The sequence below is a fragment of the Porites lutea genome, chromosome 11, assembly GCF_958299795.1.
Source record: "Porites lutea chromosome 11, jaPorLute2.1, whole genome shotgun sequence".
In the NCBI taxonomy this organism is placed as follows: domain Eukaryota; kingdom Metazoa; phylum Cnidaria; class Anthozoa; order Scleractinia; family Poritidae; genus Porites; species Porites lutea.
The window spans coordinates 21,606,185-21,625,680 of NC_133211.1; the positions used below are offsets into that span (position 1 = coordinate 21,606,185).

Consider the following 19,496-nt stretch of genomic DNA (forward strand, 5'->3'; position numbering starts at 1 on the left):
TATTTGTTCATAGTCTGAATATGGGCCAAAAAATAGGCACATTATTTGAGCAAAGTCTCCAGGAAGGTTGTTAAAACTTAGCCATTACGAATGAATAGTAACACAAATTTGGATTTGTTGCTCGCCGGGCTCCCCCTCTCAGCTACCCGATGACCCTTTTCCACCGTTCCCGAGAGGGTCATCATCATGCATTGCTCTGGTGTTTGAGATTTCGGCACTGGTCCTATAACTATGCAAGCCTGACCATCACACTAAGAACGGGTGTTGCGTGATGAGCAAGTTCAACGCGCGGGGCGGGATGCTATTATTGCGGCTCCTTTGGCTGAAGAGGAAGTGGGAAAGTGGAGAAAGTATGAGTTAGTAAACTTGAATTTGAGAGCTCAGTGATTGATGCAAACTGCATGCAGCACAGTCTTACAAGAAGCCCGACAACTACATCCATAAACACACTGCTGAGGGATAGTGGTCTGAAGAACGTTCGAGATCCAGACACGGATGTATGAGATATCAAGCCTTTATCGAGCCTTATGGGGAGTCGTAAAATGGAGTCAGTTTTCATCCCGTCGTCTTACATACATACATTGTTTACAGGCAGCCATTACGACACCTGAAGGAGGATCGTGAGGTTATCCCTATATTAGGATCTTTCCTTAAAGATAATCCACCCAGCCCACGATTGGTTGGCCACACCACCGAGGTCTACGTCCCCTACTCTTTTCGAATAGTGGTGCCGGTTCAGTTAAGTACAAGTGTTGTGAGAAGGAACCTACTGTTTTTCGTCCTTATCTGAGAAGACTAGAGAGTTTATCCGTTCATAGATGTCCTACAAACGCAGCACTTTCTTCTCAATTATTTGAAGACCCTGAGTATTGGTCAGGCCTGGGTTTAAACCCGCGACCTTCCGCTCAGCAGACGGCCGGCGCTCTCCCAACTGAGCTGAACTTATGCGTCTTGTAAGACGTAAGTAAGTAAGCCTCACATGGACGAATGAGATCATAATGGTGACTCAGCCAAGCCTTCGACTCCTAATTGTAATGGAAGAATATTAGTTGAAGTCTCTAAAGAGAAATACTATGTCAGTTTGATAGATTTGTGACAGGACTGGTGGCTGCTCAACTAGTAGCCTGCGTAGCAGGCGCTTGGAAGTAGTGTTCTTTCTTGCGCCCACTACTTCCAAGCGCCTGCTACGCAGGCTACTCAACTAGGAATACTTTGCACTCTGTAGCTGTGGTGTTAGTAACAGAGGATAACTAAAAGATGTAGTTGCAAAGGAGCTTTTGTGAGTGCCGGTCCCGGTTTCGTTCTGGTATCTCCTTGAGCGATCGATAACGAGGCCATTATTAGATTTTTCTGCCAACATCTCAGACTTGGGCTCTAGATATCGGTATTAACCAAACCGGTGTTTTTTTTCATCTCATGACATTTTCACAGTGTTTGTTGGAAGGCAATGCGGAGACCCTGTCACAAATTTTTCAAAATTGTTGCAAGATATTGTAGTTCGTTGAAAGGTGTTTCATAAGATCACTTCAACATTTCTTTCGACAACTTTCTTTGACAACTTTTGTGAACGTTCGTAAGAGTGCAATTTATCTACGTGACTTGGTTTGAGGTGTAGTAAGAAGTAGACAATTCAAGCTACTCAGAAACAAACGTACAATCAGTCAGCCAGCAGATGATGATCTACTCATCTCCGGAAGTCATCTGAGCAGAAAACGTAGTCACTGTCATTTCTTTACAAGTGACACCAGGCTTTATTGTTTTTCTTCCAGCGTAAGATCAGATTCCATAGTTTCGTTCTTCCCAGAATTATATATGTGACCACAAATGTAGTTCGTTTAGGAGTAGCTGGCCAAACCTTTGTTTTAAAAAGTTCATGCATCCTAGCCCGCGATTAAATGTCTTAAGAACTGGTTGCATCACCGGACCTCTCCCGTTTGTGCCTTTTCGCACAGAAGTCCTCCACAGAGTGTTTTTAATTTTCTTGGTTAGTTGCTGTGGTCCTCTCTTCGTTCCATGGTTCTCCATGGTAATCAGGTAATTATAATGATTGCGCGCGTGCATACAAGCGCGTGCTTCCGTTAACTGTTTTGTTTGCATACGAGCGCAAAGAAACAAGAATTCGTTTAGACTGTTGCAGTGAAAGAAACCGCTAAACTGGAGTTTCCTTTTAACAATGCATAGATTTTTTGCTCGTGGATTCAGAGACAAGTTGACTATCACTGTCATGTCATGTGCATCTAGCTCTGCCTTAACGTTTGCTTAAGTGCCTATAAATATAAGGAAACAAATTACTCCACTAAAATGGAACGCGGAGATCAAGGGAGAAGAACGCCCAGTGAAACAGAGCATGAGCTGAACTCTTGTATGGCCGTTTTTAACAATTCCCATGTCTGGTTCTCAACTATGAACCAGCACGAATTACAAGAGCTTTTAGTTGCTGCTAAACAAGAAGTTGCCTTTTCCTATAGCCAAGAACTTTCCCTTGCGTTGGATAGTAGTACAGCTAACGGTGTTCCTCCAGTTCATGAGCTGTTTGGTGGATTTATTGGTAGCTATCGATACGTCGTAACTTCTCCCACAAGAAACACAGAAACACTTTTGTCAGCCGCAGAACCACAATCGCTCTCCGAAGAACATGACTGCAGTATTGATGCTGGGGAGATACCTGTTCAAGAGAACTGGAGGGATTTAAACAGCAACAATAATCCAGCAAATACAGTTGAATCGGATGATGATGATACGCTAGACTGGAGTGAGATTGAGTATATTTTAGACCGTTGCAGTTAAATTCGTACAGTAAACACGTGTGACTCACTTTTAAAAAATTAACTGTTAAATATCTTTTTTCCGATTTTATATAAGACTGAAGCCTATTTAATTGCAATATGGTGGAATATATCGAAGAGAAAGTAAAGTCTTTAGTTTTGCTCCTAATAACAAAAAATCACAAGCTTAGATCTCAAAATTGTTACATCGTTTCTCTTGTCCTCAACAAGCTGTTCGCGGCCAACGTCACCAAATGGACAAAGTCACTTTGCCGTATTGAGGTGTCCTTGTCACACAGCCGGATATTAAATAAAACTGAGCTGTTCTTATAGAAGTACCGTAAGAATACTTTTTCGACTCACTGCATACCTGACTGTGAAATAGTGAGGTATCTGACTTGGAAAGAAGGCCAAGCTATGTGCTTTAACCCTTAAAAAATCCCAAAAAAGAACTACTTGCAAATTGCTCTGAGAAAGGGGAGAGTATAAAATGGGGTGAGTATCCGGTCTTCCTCAGGGGTCAGGGGAGAGGTGATTGAAGAACAGGGGAGGGAAGAAGAGAGAGAGATCGAGAGGACTAGGCGTTTCTCTCTCTTTGCTCTCTCTCCTCTTTTCCCCTGAAACGACTGATGCTCACGCTCACGGACATAAAGAGACAGAGAAAGACTATGGGGAGGACGAGATAAAGAGAATGGTTGCTGTGTTAGCTTTGATAACAAATTTGTCCCAAATTCATTTCCACCCCTAAGGGGTACCAATTCAACAACATTAAATTATACAACTGGCACTACAAATTTTAATAGAAATAAAGATAACTTTCGAACACTTTCTTTTTTCTTTTTGTTGTCATAAATCTTACCGCGATAACTCTGGCAGCAGTGATTTTAGGTTTTAGCACCCTAAGCAGTACCAATCCACAAATTGAAACGCCTAAAAGGTACGACGAGCACCCCCGTCACTTTAATAGGGGAGTACCCCCCGGAATTTCTGCTTTTTTTTGCTAAAATGAGCATAATTTACAAAACTAGCTTAAATATCGACATAATTTTTAAAATGTACGAACTCTGCTAGTAGCATATTACGCTACTTTTGCGAGCACAATCTATCAAAGCCTGAACAGGCTGCAACACATGCTATAAGGAATGGCCATCAGCGTTAATGCCTTTCCTCAAATCTGGTAAAAATAGAACAATGCTGTATTGGCAAACAGGACTCCGAAAGGTATTGAAAGCCGTTTAAAAGGTCTATTTTACACATAGCGCAACTCTTGAAAAAAAAAAAAACTGACTGGATTTGTAAAACGAATTGCAGGGGATTTGACAAAAAGTAAGGCCACTGCAACTAGCCTGCGTAGCTGGCGGTTTTTGTTTATATCTTTTGTGATTCCCAACGTAAGAGTTTAATACAGCCGCGCGAAAGCTGAACAGAGGTCGAAACAGAACATGATCGGGGAGGGGGAGAGGGGAGAAGGGGCGGATGAGTCTCTTACCTTTAACTACAAAAGAAAAAAGCACACCAAAAAAACCGCTAGCTACGCAGGCTAATACTCAACAAGCAGCCAACGCCATACGCAATACGTGCCTATGTTTTCATGTCCAGTCCTCTGCGCTGGTCGCCAGTTTTTCGCTTGTTACTAGGGAAGCAACCCGGGTTCACCAAGGTTCACCCGGGTAAGCAAGTGTAAAATTAACGATCTCTTCTGGTTGATATGAGCGCGGCAAGTTCTTCTTCACTGCCACCTTTAGAGGACAGATTTTCTGTCATTCTTTCGAGATTAGATAGGATTGAAAATTCTCTGAGGTGTCTTGAAGATATAAAGAAAGTTTTGGTTGAAATCGAAGGCAACACTCACCCGGATAGCGATGGAAAAAGTGTTCATCGGAAAATCGTTCCTGAGAAGGTACGATCCTAACATTTCTTAGAGCCTATATTAATTGGTCTTTTGCAACTTCTTGTTAAAAAGGTTGGCTTAAGTTTCTTAAAGGCTTTGATTCATGTTCTTATAAACGTAGTAAGCTACGTATTTCTTTCATTGATGGCTACTGTGACCTTGCATTGTAAGCTTATATCAACTCAAAACTTTAAATGTCTAAGCTTTCGAGATACACTTTTTGCTCAACAAGTAATAGTATATTTCATAATTACGCAAAGTTCACAGCGAGACTTGAAATTGCCTTATTTTAGGATAACAGGTGATAGGGACAAAGTAATTATATAAACTTTATTATATTGGGCATGTCTTTAGGTCACGTAATAGTGACAGCTATGAAGTCAAGCTGTCATTTTAATCGTCATGAAAATACGGTAGTTTGATTGCAAGAGAAATTTGGTTCGATTTTGGTGTGGGTTGGGCCCTGCCTTGTTCTATTAAAGACATTGCAATTAAGTGTTTGTTAGACAACGCGACTGCCAGTGATCAAGGAGTATCACGCAATGGACCATGGGAACATTGAGTGTCGGCACAAAGGTCACTGGAATGGGTGGGTGAGAAAAGGCAAGATCCCCTGTTTGAAACCAAAATTGCTCCACTTGCTCTTGATTACGAATCTGTTAGAACACACCTGGGTACGATCAAGAGGCAGTGTCTGGCCTCTATCAATCAATCGATCAAACAATTAATCAATTTTTTATTTACCCACATAACATCTAGTGAGCTAAAAAACTCGTTCAAAATATGTATTCGCTAAAAATAAATAAATTATTATTGGCAATGTAGTCACGTATGCATTTCAAAACAATCGTATTTAGTTGCTCTGCATCATCCAGCTTAGTTTTGCAAACAAAATAAAAAATGAATAGATACTAAGGGTAAAGCCTAAGATATACATTTGGCTGCCAAGAAAAAAAATGAAAAATAACTACAGTCTCAAGCAATTGAAACAGACCACCTTGCAAAGTGTGAAATGTTTGAAATGAATACCAGTCGGTGCTTAACTGGGAATTCAATATTAAATTTAATTCCATATTATTAAAGAAACTACAGTGTAAATGTATTGAGTGATTAACTTTGGTAATTTTTGTTAGGATAGTGTTTAATGGGCAATTTTTTTCATGGGTTCAGTTTCTGAACAAAATTGATCACTTTTTTGATGGCATGTTTTTCCCTTTGTCAGGTGACTGTAGGAATACGAGCTAGTATCATATCAGTTGGTGACATTGACACTGTTGGACAGCAATTTAAATGTGATTTTTATCTTTCTGCATGCTGGCCAGAGCCACAACTCCAAGGACGAAGTTCAACAGAGGTAAACTCTTTAAACTATGGTTGGCACAGTCTTGAAAAGTCCTTGAATTGTAGGGAACTGTAGGGGAGGTCCTTGAAAAGTCCTTGAATTTTCTTCAACTTTGAATAGAGACCTGGAAAGTGTTTTCAAATGCGGCTTTTTGGATGTCAAAGACAGACTATAAATCATAGCTCAGAGCAGTTCGTGGGAATTTCCATAAAGCATTTTTTTTTGTTTTATGCAACAGTTGTGAATTTGAGACAAGGTAACTGAAAAATGTAGAGAAGTCGGTGGAGCAAGCAGTTCAAGCCTTTAAAGTCCTATTAAAATGGAATGGGAATTACGTGCATTTTTATACAATTTGTGAAATTACATTCCTGGTAGGTGGTCCTTGAAAATCGAATGCGGTCCTTGAAAATTCCTTTAAAATGGTTGCAATTTTTTGTATGAACCCTGTTAATTAAACTTTTTTGACCTTTAATTACTTGACTGAATTATCATGCCTCAACCTTAATAATGACTTCACTGCCTTTAGCCTGCAAACAGCAGACGCATTTCCGGTCGTCGCTTCTTCGAAGGGAGAGAAGCGACGACCGGAAATGCATCTGCTGTTGGCAGGCTACACTGCCTTCAATGTGTAAGAAAAAAAATGTGGTCATTTTTTTGTATTTCAGGATATAGATTGGAACAATGAGTGGCATCCAAGGATTGTGTTTTTTAATGCCTTAGAGATTGAAAAAATGCAGAAAAATCATTTTTTGTTTTATGAAGAAGACAATCCAATACCATTTGCTCTTGAAACATATAGAATAAAGGGAAGTTTCAGAGAAAACTTGGAGTTGTGGGATTTTCCTCTAGATTATCAGGTTTGGAAGTTTTCAATAAAGTTTTTAATAATTGTTTATTAAAAAAATAGGTTATGAGTAATTCTGTTATTTTGAGTCCTTAGTGTAAAAATTTCCACAATTTTTGTATATATCTTTTTTCTTAAAAATGACTAGATAACATCTGCCACATCTACCTTCCCAAAAGTAGTAATTTGGGCTAATGAGGTTCTCTATAGTTGGAAATCTTCCTGTTTTCTGTAGCATTAAGCACCTAGGTGCTGGTTGTTTATTACTTGTGGTAGGGGGGAGGGGTTGGGGGGCTGGCCATTTTGAGAAGGCCTGCTAGACGATTTTCAAACTGACTCCCCACTTCATCCTAGCTTTTTAGAAATGATCCCCCATAAATTTTGCCGTTTGTGAACCAGTACACCTGGTTGGAGCAGACTACATGGACTAGGTAGGATGAGGCAATGTAATGACAGGGTGGCGTCACCTAGACTACAGAGTCTGGAAGGTTATTCCCAGAATTTGACTGATATACAGTGTGGGATTTAGGAAAATGCAAAATGTCTGATGGGATGTAGGATTTGACTGCTATACTCTGAAAGCAGTATTTGCCAAAATCTTGGCACGGGATGCTTTATTGGGAAAGAAAACAGTATTTAGCTTAGAGATAGAGGTGAAAGAAGTTTGATATGCGGGGTTGTCATGAGAAAGGAATGGGAATACTGGTTCATGACCCCCCAGTCCAGGCCATAAGACTTGTATAGGTCTGAAGCCTGATGTGTCTCTATCAGGCCATCACATCTTATTTAATACTTTAGGTTAGCCTCTCTTCGTAATCGTTATGTACATGCCTTGTTTTATGTTAGTTTAAATTCTATTTACTGTATTGTAGTGTCTTCACTGTTATTTAGTCCATCTATATATAAATCTTGTTTTGTAAATTGTGTTCAGCTCCCCCCGCCTCGATTAGTTCATAAGCTATTTGCGGGTGGGAAAGTAATGTAATTAGTTATTTTCCGATTTTCAATAAAATTTGTTGTTGTTGTCTCCACTTCCCAAGAGCAAAGTGATAAAGATATTTTTAATAGTTATTTAGGTCAGTTGTGATCATATCACCTCAAGCTGAATGTTGATGTATCCTTATATTTCAACATGATTTTGCCACTTTTTTATTATATTTACCAGTAGTCTTAGTCTTATAGTCTTAGGTTAGGGCAAGAGCTTGTGTGATTGACATCAATTTTAACCTGGCTTAATAACTTATCAATTTTGTAATATATATATTGAGTGGCTGTATACTTTTTTGTGGTAAATAAATAAACTGAAACTGAAATTCATGCATAATCCCTGAGTTTTAGATGAGAAAATATGTTGCAATATTTACGTAATTATATAATATAATTTGGTTGGGAAATGTTTGACTTTTGACAGGAATTGACCATAACACTCATGTCTGACTGGACAAACGCGATGGTTGAGTTTGAGAAGGATCTGAAAAAAGCAGATACAATCCGTCCTGAAACATTCACCGCTGATCAAGAGTGGTTCCTGTGCAGGCATGTGGTCACAGAAGCAACAAGTACAGTCAAAACAGAGGGGAGCAGTGCAAATGACTATCCTCTGTACCATATAAGGTGTCATGTCAAAAGAAAAAATGGATACTACCTTTGGAATATTGCCATGATCATAGTAAGGACATAAACAAATTTAACGCTTTTCCTTAGACCAAAAGTAAGTACTGTATTTATTCGATTAAACGTCCAACCTAGAATAAGTGCCCATCCCCTACTAGCCCTCCACCCCCCGTCCCCCCCCCACCCTGCCCAAAAAAATCGACCTTACTGACAGTGACATTGACATAGACTAATTCTATAATCATGGAGTCTTTTGTCACAAGCCAAAGGGGCAGGGTGAGGGAATAATCTACAGCCATGTTAATTTGTGACAGTCATTTTAAATCCTATTTTTTCTCTTTTTTCTTTTTCAGTTTCTCATTGATATCCTGTCATTCTGTTCATTTTCGGTGGATATATCCTCACCTTCAGATCGATTAAGTGTCACCCTTACCCTTCTTTTAACTGCTGTTGCTTTCAAGTTTGTTGTGTCACAGAGTTTACCAACTATTTCATATTTGACATTATTGGTGAGTATTATTAATAGTGTTTCATCTACTTAATGGCAAGCCCTACCAGGAGAGCAAGACTTCAGCTAGCATAGCTCTATAAAACACACAACGCGAAACAAAAATGCCTAAATATAGTCTTAATTTCAATTGATGCAAGTAAAAATAAGCTTTTAAAAAAGAAAGCAACTAGCATGGTATAGCCCCTTTAAACTTTAAATTGTTAGAAGAGACTTCATCTACCTCCAGTTGAAGACAAGTATTAAGCCACATGGGTTTTTAATGATGGGAAAAATGCTTGATATATTTTTATCTCATTTATATTTTGCAGGATAAGTATGTTTTGTCTGGGCTTGTCTTTTTGGGCTTCATGGCAATTGAAAATGCAGTGGCTGCTGTTATTCCTGATCCAGATGCTCAAAGGCTGTTTGATCGAATTTGTCTTTATGTTGGTGTTGGCTGCTTCCTTTGCATCCATGTTGTAGCACTAAGATTTGTCGTTATTAAGGTAACATTTTATTGTTAATTGAAAATCTACTGTCCAAAATTAACATCATTCACTGATCATTGTCAACAGACTAGAGCTTTTTTATATTGGAGCTTTTTGCAGAAAACCCTTCCTGCTATGTTAGCTTTGTGACTTAACTATTCCAATTGTAATCGGGGTCAAAGAAAAAAAACGCACACACACACAAAACAAATTTTGTTCTTTCGTCCTAACAAGGGAATAGTACTCTAGGAAGTTTTAGCCAAAGAGTTTTCATTTGAATGTGTCCCACCACAGGACTTCATACTTAAAAGTTATACTCAGTGACAAAGCCCCCCTCGGCTATCCTGCTGAGTGTTTCAGATCATCATACATAAGACATTAGGTGAACTGTCACAAAACCAGAACCTTTTAGCGACTATTTCACAACCATAAAATTCATCTGTTAGCTTTTTTGGGACTTATTACCGACCTAAATGACAGAGTTTCTTACCCCTATACTTCAACAAGTGAAATATATACCCTTTCATATATCTTAATCCTGAAAAACGTACTTCTTTTGGGCGGACCCCACCGGGAATTTTACTCCCTCGATCCTCAAATCTCAGACTTCTTGGGTTAAGCTAGCCTCCCATGCAGGCATTTTTAGGGGAGGTCGTTTTTCATCCCTCCCCACAGAGCAGGCATTTGTGGGGAGGGATGAAAAACGACCCCCCCCCCCTAAAAACGCCTGCGTGGGAGGCTAGGGTTAAGCTTAGTTGATGAAAGTTTATAAATACCTTTGTTCGTCTCTTTCAGTCAAGAGCACGGAATCAAGCTCTTTCTACAAGCACGAAAATGTTTAGGGTAAGTACTGTTTGAGTGGTACAACCTGCGATCATGCTCAATCAGGCGTTCTTCTCTTTCTGACATTTCTATTCCGGGCAGGGAAGGACCGCCTGATCGCAGGTTACTGTTACTCGCGCCCCATATTTCTCTGGCATAGAAGTTGTTAAATTTCTGATTTATTTGTGTAATACTTGGACCTGTTCACTCCTTTGAGTGAAAACTACTACTAATTCAAGAAAAAAGCACATTCCGCAAAACACTGAAAACAACTAATGTCAGACGAGTTCTAGTGCAAGAGTCGAAGGTGTCCTGGGCGACTGTCCTCTCCCGCCTTTTTGCAGTTGTTGTAGTTCTTAAGTCCCTCCCCTATGTCAACGCCTCATCACTATCACCTCCGCGTTCGCAGTACCAATTAAATTGGACCAATGACATTGGAGATATAAATTGCTTGTGTAATTAATTAAGTATCGTTTAACAATATTTTTGCATGCAATAATCACTCGGTTACCCTCGGTGCCAGAGACTTTTCTAGTGCGGTTTCTCGTGGCTTCGGCCGTAGGCCGAAGCTGTGTCGTCCTTCGGCCAACACCGACAATTTCCACCGCAAGCGGGAAAAACCTCTGGTACCCATGGTATCACTCGGTCGCAGTCACTGTTTGTTGAAGCATGTCTTCTCAGACTGCTTCTACCCCCACCACTAGAGGGAGAGACACGAGGGCGTGTGAGGCTCGTGCGCGAAGCGCGCGTGAGACTCTTACGCTGCTCTTACGCTACACTAAACTGATTTTGAGAAAAAACCGACTGTTTTGCAGTCTAATGAAATCCTTTTTCAACTGACGCGAATATATTTCAAGGGAATAATTTGATTTCTCTGACGGGGGTAAATAATACGCTGATGATGATTGTGATTTTAAGAGAAGTCGTAAAAAGGGGCACCTTATTAGGAAAGTTCAATTTGTGCGCAAAACAAGAGAATTCAAATTTATTTACTAATTTCACAACAAGAACAAATATTAATTTGGATGCGTCACGCTTCGCTACTTTGCCCGCCAAAGTAGACAATCGAAATCATTGAATTTAGGAACAAATGCAAGACAAATACGACCGCGTTTACTCTCCACGGTTGCGTACTTTTTTAAAGAATTTCATGTTGCTCTTATGTCTTTATCCTGTTTAATTTCTTTCTTGACGTAAGACCGTTGTCTCTTTGGCACAGCGCTTACTGGTTTAAGGCTGCGTGCAAACGGACGCAACAACTCCCAACATTGTTGCGCCAACAATGTTGGGAGTTGTTGCCTGCGTGTTGGCAGTGGTGTGGGACCTGCAGTGCATCGTGGATAGGATACAACCCATAAGTTTGTGTAAACCATGCGTAATGAGCGTGCGTGGCCCCAAGAATGTTGGAAGAACTGTGCAAACGGATCCAACATTGTTGCGCTACGCTTCGGCGATCACGGAATAAAAAAAATATTGGGAGTTGTTGGCTGAAAAATTTGACCGGTTTCAAACTTTGCGCAACAACGCGCAACAACATCCAACAACATGCAACAGGGTGTGCAAACGGACGCAACATGTAACATCCAACAATGTTGCGTCCGTTTGCTTAACGATAACTTTTTTGCCTTTGCGACCCATTTCAACAAAAGTACTGAAGCATCATTAGCATAATTTTTTCTTGAACTATGACTTGTGCGAACCCTGCACCCATTTTGTCAGCGGGCCAAGAGGATAAATGTAGCAAAAGGCATCCAAGGGCAACTATAAAAAATATTGCAGATTCTTGAATGTCATTTTTGCCCACTCGTCAGAAAAATATGTTCCAGTTCCTGGTTCAGTTTGCCTTTTACGTCAAGCTCGGCTAAGTACTCTGCAGCACTTGCAATGCTGGCTTGCATAAATTACTCTTTCACGCTTTGTCCAAATCCTGGGCTAAACGGCCTTCGATCCTTTTTTTCTGTAGGTTACTTGAATTTAAAGTCACAGCTGAAAAGTTTTCGGAAAGCTAAGCATTTACTGTTCTGGCAACATTGAACATACATACACTGTTGTGTCCGTTGTTTCGATCTGGTCAGATCTAATGGAAGATATGCCACCGCACATAATCCAGTTGCGTACTTTGCGCGCTCAAAATCCGGACTGAGGGAATGAAAGACATTTGACCCAGAAGTGCCTTAGAAATTCTTTTCGGAAACCTGCCGCATCAAATCTCGACTATTATCTTCAAGCTTCTTATGTGCAGTAATTGGAAAAGAAAAAAAGTTGTAGGAACAGTTAGTTCAATTTGCGCGCAACGCCAATTGGAATTACTGCGGTCATCAAAAAGGCGATTTTATTCTCAATATCCGGCGGTCAATGTGATGCAGTGCTGGGTTGAAAAAAATCGACTGTTTTACAGAGACTAAAGAAATATAAAATGATCATTGGCTTTTATAACAGTTGGTGGCTCCTAAAGGAGCCTTTGGTTTTGGCGGTAAACTCACTCAGTGAATTTACTTGCTGCTGGTGTACTTGGTCACAGCCTTGGTTCCTTCACTGACAGCGTGTTTTGCCAGTTCACCAGGCAGAAGCAGCCTGATGGCGGTCTGGATCTCGCGGGAGCTGATGGTTGATTTCTTGTTGTAGTGAGCAAGGCGGGAAGCTTCGGTGGCGATGCGCTCGAAGATGTCGTTGACGAACGAGTTCATGATGCCCATGGCTTTGCTGGAGATTCCAGTGTCAGGATGAACCTGTTTCAACACCTTGTAGATGTAGATAGCATAGCTTTCCTTTCTCTTTCCTCTCCTCTTCTTCTTGCTATCAACATTGGCCTTTTTGCCTGGTTTCTTTTCACCTTTCTTTCCAACTGGAGTTTTGGGAGCCATATTGTCAAGATTGCTGGTGCAATGTAATGAATTATCGCGTCGATGATAGCGCTATTTATCTTACAGATAATTTATGCACGGATCGAAATCCCCGTCGTTTGATTGGACAAAATGTTGCCTTTCTTTGCCTTGATTGTTTTCACTTTATATTGGTAAAATTTGATTGGTGGCTTGCTATCCACCGCTACTTTAGTTTTCCACCGGACTGAATTTCAAAATTTCCTTTCGTTTTCTAGTAAAGGAAAAGCTAATATTATATTGTGGATGTCTTCCTTTACTTCTTTGGATGTAAGCAAATAGATTGTAAGAGTTTCTTGGGTAGTTGACACCTTTAAATACTGCTGGCCCTTTGTTAGATAACCCGCTACGGAAATCAATCTAGATACAGTCTCTTCCTATGAAAATTATTTGAAATATATTCTTGGTTCTGGGTCATACCGAGTCATTTCTTTCTTGACTTGAGGCTGTTGTCTCTTTGTCACAGTGATCTTTGGTTTAAGGTTTCTTTTCTTTTTTTCTGACATTGCGACCTATTTCAACAAAAGAACTAAAAGAGTCGGGAAATTAGCATAATTTTCATCGGACTATGACAGTGCGAGCCCTACACCCAAGCACATCAGCGTGCCAAGCAAGGACAAATACAGCGAATTGCATTCAGTGGCAATTTAAAAAAACACAGCTACTTGAGGTTCCTCTTTGCGTTCTCGTGAAAAGAAATTTGTTTCAGTTCGTCCTTCAATTTGCTTTTCATTCCTTTTTAGCGTCACGCTTTGCACCGATGCGGCGCGCACCAAACGGCAATTTATTCTGGCTTGCATAAATTACACTAACTCCATTTTCTTCGCCCATTGTCACGCTTTACTTAAATCCTGGCCTAGACGGCCTTCGGAACTATTTTTCTAAAGGTTGCTTGAATTTGAAGTAAAAGCTGAAAGTCTTTTTTTTTAAAAGGTCAGCATTTTACTTAAGTACATGAGTTGCCTAGGTCTAATAGAAGGGGACGTACGGGTTTGCGGTTTTGCGGGAATTTTTATTTTAAGTTGCGGTATTGCGGTTTTACAAAACAAGCGGCTTGCGGTATTTAGAAATTTTCGGGTAATTTCAATGCGGTTTTCTTATGTTATTTTGTGCGGTGTTTATACATATTTGTGTGCCGTTTTGCGGTATTCGTACCCTCCTCCTAATAGAAGACGCGATGCGGCTCATAATCTAGTTGCGTACTTTGCGCGCGCAAAACTCAAACTGAAAGAAAGAGAGAAATTTGGCTCAGAAGTGCCTTTGAAATTCCTTTTGGAAACCTGCCGCATTGTATTTTGAATATCGTGTTTAAGGTTTTTAGTGAATTGTCGGGAAAACTTAGTTCAATTTGCGCGCAAAGCCAATTGGAATTATTGCGGTCAATCAAAACGTGATTTTTAACTCGGTATCGATCAACGTAATGCAGCACCGGCTTGTGAAAATGGACTGTTGGAAAGACACTTTGGAAATACGAAATGATCATTGGCTTTTATAACAGTTGGTGGCTCCTAAAGGAGCCTTTGGTTTTGGCGGTAAACTCACACAGTGAATTTACTTGCTGCTGGTGTACTTGGTCACAGCCTTGGTTCCTTCACTGACAGCGTGTTTTGCCAGTTCACCGGGCAGAAGCAGCCTGATGGCGGTCTGGATCTCGCGGGAGCTGATGGTTGATTTCTTGTTGTAGTGAGCAAGGCGGGAAGCTTCGGTGGCGATGCGCTCGAAGATGTCGTTGACGAACGAGTTCATGATGCCCATGGCTTTGCTGGAGATACCAGTGTCAGGGTGAACCTGTTTCAACACCTTGTAGATGTAGATAGCATAACTTTCCTTTCTCTTTCCCCTCCTCTTCTTCTTGCTATCAACATTGGCCTTTTTGCCTGCTTTCTTTTCACCTTTCTTTCCAACTGGAGTTTTGGGAGCCATATTGTCAAGTTTGCTACTGCAATGTAATGAATTATCTCATCGATGATAGCGCTATTTATCTTACAGATAATTTATGCACGGATCGAAATCCCCGACTTTTGATTGGACAAAATGTTGACCCTCTTTTCCATAATTGTTGTTTCGGTGGTAAAATTCTCTTAGTGGCTTGCTATCCACCGCTTCTTTCCATGACTTAAGTTTTGCACCGGACTGAATTTCGAACTTTGCTTTCGTTTTCTAGTTAAAAAAGGTAATATGTTATGGGTGTCTTCCTTTACTTCTTTAGACTTGAACTATATTCCACGCCGGATAGTTGATTACCCGTTAGTTGCCAGCCCAGGGTTAGGTGTTACCGTCTAGGAAATCAATCTAGGCAACATAATACGTCGGTCTACCTTGTCTCCGCACTTGAGCCTTCTTTTTAGCTCTCTGTTCGCGTAAGTGAGCCGGGAGACAATTGGTTTGTACTGCAGTGCTTATAGAACCTCTGCCTCGCTGATTTGTTTTTATTGTGCGGCTTCGCAATATTCAGAAGACTGGCGCACCCACTGAAATAAGGCCGCTTTACATGCTACGATTTGTCGGCGAGGCCCAACAGAACAATGGCCGATTTACGCGATACGAATCTTGATTGCGCCGATCTCTCAACTTAAAAAAGCGTCCTTAAATCGGGTCGTCAGAATTTTGAAATTGGGCCCATAACCTTGCAGCCGGTGCAAGCATGTCTAAACCATAGCCTGTTCAGATAGTGGGGAGCTTTTTGTCGCTCCTCATTATCTGAACGACTACAACAGGCGATCTAGACCATTTTGTGTTGGTGTGTTTTTGAAGTGCACTAGACGACAGTGTTGGGAAATTATCGCTTCTTTGATTGGCTATTACGAGATTGCGCAGGAAAAGGGTTCAAAATTTGTCCCCCAAAATAGACTCAAAATAGCCGCACACTGCAGTTCGGCACAACTCCTACCAAGGAAGAAGGCCCAGTCTTACGTGAAGCCTCGACCTCACTCTTAATAGTGTAAACCTGCCTTTATCCAGAGAACGAGTGGAAGGTATTGTGCTAAAGTGGTTTTTGCATCATTTCAGGAGCGACAACAGATGGTTAACAATTATGCAATTGAAAGACAGAAGAAGCTAGAGATTAAACCAATCAACGAAGAAGAAACACCACAAAAAAACCAACAGGTTGTGTTTGTAGAGCCTTCACGAAAGAATTGATCAGTGTTGATCGTGGGAGTTTCGCTGTTTGCCGGCTACGTCTCTCGGCAACTACGTCCGATCTTACGATCCCGATCGAATCAGCGATGTTAAAATCCGTCATTATGATTTGGAAGCATCTGGCTCTATCCACTTGTATAGCCTTGCTGATGTGGACCCTTCGTGCTTACATCTCAGACGTTGGAAAATTACGGTGTTAACAGCTGAGCCCAATCGCCGACTAGACCAGTTATAGCTATCGCTAAGTGCCAACAAGCAAAGATTTTACCTATAAGCGCGCGCTTTTTTAATTTATTAAGAAATGTCATGAATTACCTTAGTTTACGAGAGTGCTTAGGCCCTTTGTACAAGGAGGGAGGGTAATCCTGGTGCTAGGGTTACCCTAGTAAGAGGATTACCCTAGCATACGCACATTTCTTTTTTTTACACGACATGTATACAAGGCAGGCAGGGTTACCCTACCGCTAGGGTAACCCTACCTGAGTGCTAGGGTTACCATAGCAAGAGGGTTACCCTACGTGCCTTGTAAACGCTCTGCAAAGGATAACTCGCCTACCCGGGACAACTTTCCTACGTCATGCGTGACCAGTAATTTTGACAATTTGAACGGAATTATCCAATTTCTGAGCTAAATTATAAACATCTGAACAATACAAGGTATTTTCTGTATATGGTGATAATATTTTCCCGTTTTGTCGTGAACTTAACGTGTTTTCCATAGAGAACTTCAAGTTTTATGTCAAGAGTTGGACGTTACAAACGATGTCACGCATGACGAAACACGACAGTAAAGCTGGTAAAGTTGACCGGTAACCTTGTTTCCAGGGTTCTCTCCTACCCGCCCTACGATGCGAGAGAGCTTGCTCCGTAGGGCGGGTAGGAGAGAACCCTGGGAACGAGGTTGGTTGACCGGGTGATAGGGTAACCCTTCCAGTGAAATTTGCTTGTAAACCAGAGCTAACCTGAACCCGCTGGGTAGGGTAACCCTAGCACAAGGGTAAACCCTCTCTCCTTGTAAACAGTCATTTACTGTCATGCAGCGCACTCACGCATGGAATCGTACTTCGTTGAATGCCTCAACTAAGGACAACGGGGTTGAGTTGTCAAAAACCGGTTAACACTCAACTTGGGGTTAAAATGTAACGTAGGAGTTTCTAATACTTAATTTCAAACTGTTTTATGGAAGCAGCCTAACTTAAAATTTTGGAGGAAACGAATTAACAGGAGTCGTCATCATAAAGTTTTAAAACGAAATTGAAAATCGGCAGTAGCCTAGGATTAGCTGATACGCTGATTTTTGTTCATAAATAACTAACTTAAAGGTTATCAATTTTTTTATTTGCTGCCACTGCAAGAGCGATGTGTGTCTCTAGCACAACTGAAACAACAACTTTAAAATATGTGTTTTGTCCGCTATGTCCTTTATTTAATACTAGATTCAAATTTTTATTGAATTATTTTCTGTGCTATTCTGGTACAGCAATTAAAGCTCATGGGTCTCTAGCTGCAGAACTGAAACAATATTGCGTCCTCGTGGTCCGCTGTGGTCATTTGAAGCCACCAGTCCTCGTGGTGAGAGTATCAGTTCAGTGGTTTCACTAAACTTGACTCAAATGTATAATCCAGCAAAGAAATATGTCCTTAATTTGAATACTTGCTGGTGCTGTACAGTACCGCAAATGATCCCCAACCGCAAATGATCCCGAGACCGCAAATGACCCCCAAAATGGACCGCAAATGATCCCTCCCCTTGAAACGAGTCCCCTAAAAACGCCTTCGTGGGAGTCTACCCCGTGTTTCCTCGGCAAATTCAGGATATACAGAGACGATTTTTAGTCTAACAGATACTCTTCAAATCGCAGTTGTCATCGGTCGATTTGTATTTTTGTTGTTCTTTGCATAACGTGTGAAATTTTCCGCTATTTTTCTCCAGCTCTGCCAAGCAGCTGAGCTAACACAACCCCGTGTACAGGGCTTCTCGGTTGCCCGGCCTTTTCTCCGACGAGAGCCTGGATTATTGACGTCATTTTATAGGATATTGCAAACGTCTTCCAAATTTGGTCAACGCTACCTGGTTATGAAGTATTAGCCGGGGTGTTTGAGCTAATCAGATAGGGAGAAATATTTTGAATGAATAATAAACGATTTTATTGGTAGCGTTGATTCCGTTACAGAAACTGCACAAAAATGACCAAATAAAAGCCCCAACCGACATGGTTTTCGTACCGGCGCAAGAGCTATCTGGTCATGATAGTGTAAACATAGCATAAGACATATTACAGTAAAATATATATGATACATGCACTGGCACGACATCGCAAAATAAATTACTTCTCGTGCGTCACAGGAGGAATTTTTTCCGGTCTTTTTTTTATTGGACTATCCTGGGTATTTAATACTTGTTCTCAGATAAACAGATACGGCACCATTTTATGCTGCTTGTGCCTTTGCTGAAAGAGCTTTGTATTAGGGTTGATACTTTTGTTAAGGTAAGTGTTAAAATGAGTGTTAATGCGACTGAACATAAATATGTGAAAGAATAGTTATATAAAAAAAGTAAGCCACTGTAGTTTCACGATACAAGGCAAACGTCTAACTTACAGCCAGGTGCAGTGACGGCTAGACAGTATAACGTGATGAACATGAAATTCAGAGTTTTCTTTGCTAAAAACTTTCCACACTTTTCCTTGAGGTTCCATTATTTCCACGGTATTTCAGCAAGTGGTTTTATTAATTTGTTGTTATTATTGTATTGTTGCGGTTGTTCACACACTCGGATTCAAGCGTATTAAGCCCTACTTGTCTAGTTAAAATGCTGATATTTTAATAGACGAACGCAACAATTTCTCTTACCTGGCTAAGATCATCCAGAACCCGCTACAAAATATCACGCTTGCTTTCCTTGTTGCACCACTATCTACAGCTGCAGCTGCATGATCATTCGCTGGCGCGAATACTCTCTGGTAAGCTTGCATGCTGACCCGGAGGAAACGATATTTTGAGACTAATCCGGTTACACTAGCAGCTGAGAAATAGGTCTTGCATCATTCTCACAACGATTGTGTCTACTATACGGTGATTAGAACTCGAAATCAGTGTTATGAATTTTGACCTTGGATATATTGATGAGACTCAGTGAAGTGGCTACTAAGAGCACGCGTCATTTTTTAAAACGCTAGGCAAATTAGAAAACGAGGAAATGCAGGCAATTTAAACT

The 19,496-nt window shown here is 40.7% G+C and overlaps 3 protein-coding genes across 3 annotated transcripts; 1 reads left to right on the forward strand and 2 right to left on the reverse strand.

Moving 5' to 3' along the window:
* Positions 1 to 4,459: 4,459 nt before the first annotated feature.
* LOC140952777 (cys-loop ligand-gated ion channel-like) lies at positions 4,460 to 17,108 on the forward strand. The gene is made up of 8 exons (XM_073402223.1): positions 4,460 to 4,665; positions 5,879 to 6,010; positions 6,664 to 6,855; positions 8,254 to 8,511; positions 8,810 to 8,965; positions 9,276 to 9,452; positions 10,230 to 10,277; positions 16,148 to 17,108. The coding sequence occupies exons 1-8, from the start codon at positions 4,474 to 4,476 to the stop codon at positions 16,277 to 16,279; spliced, it is 1,287 nt and encodes a 428-aa protein (XP_073258324.1). The 5' UTR covers positions 4,460 to 4,473; the 3' UTR covers positions 16,280 to 17,108.
* On the reverse strand, positions 12,640 to 13,182 carry LOC140952016 (histone H2B-like). Its single transcript, XM_073401414.1, has one exon. The coding sequence runs from the start codon at positions 13,118 to 13,120 to the stop codon at positions 12,749 to 12,751; it is 372 nt and encodes a 123-aa protein (XP_073257515.1). The 5' UTR covers positions 13,121 to 13,182; the 3' UTR covers positions 12,640 to 12,748.
* LOC140951958 (histone H2B-like) lies at positions 14,597 to 15,070 on the reverse strand. Its single transcript, XM_073401342.1, has one exon. It carries the CDS (start codon positions 15,059 to 15,061, stop codon positions 14,690 to 14,692), a length of 372 nt encoding a protein of 123 aa, XP_073257443.1. The 5' UTR covers positions 15,062 to 15,070; the 3' UTR covers positions 14,597 to 14,689.
* Positions 17,109 to 19,496: the final 2,388 nt, after the last annotated feature.

Excerpts from the sequence above, each read along its gene's own strand:
- LOC140952777 (XM_073402223.1), top strand. The coding sequence starts at position 4,474 with ATGAGCGCGGCAAGTTCTTCTTCACTGCCACCTTTAGAGGACAGATTT. Across the intron at positions 9,453-10,229 it reads TAAGATTTGTCGTTATTAAG|TCAAGAGCACGGAATCAAGC; the intron begins GTAACATTTTAT and ends CGTCTCTTTCAG. Across the intron at positions 10,278-16,147 it reads CAAGCACGAAAATGTTTAGG|GAGCGACAACAGATGGTTAA; the intron begins GTAAGTACTGTT and ends GCATCATTTCAG.
- LOC140952016 (XM_073401414.1), bottom strand. The coding sequence starts at position 13,120 with ATGGCTCCCAAAACTCCAGTTGGAAAGAAAGGTGAAAAGAAACCAGGC.
- LOC140951958 (XM_073401342.1), bottom strand. The coding sequence starts at position 15,061 with ATGGCTCCCAAAACTCCAGTTGGAAAGAAAGGTGAAAAGAAAGCAGGC.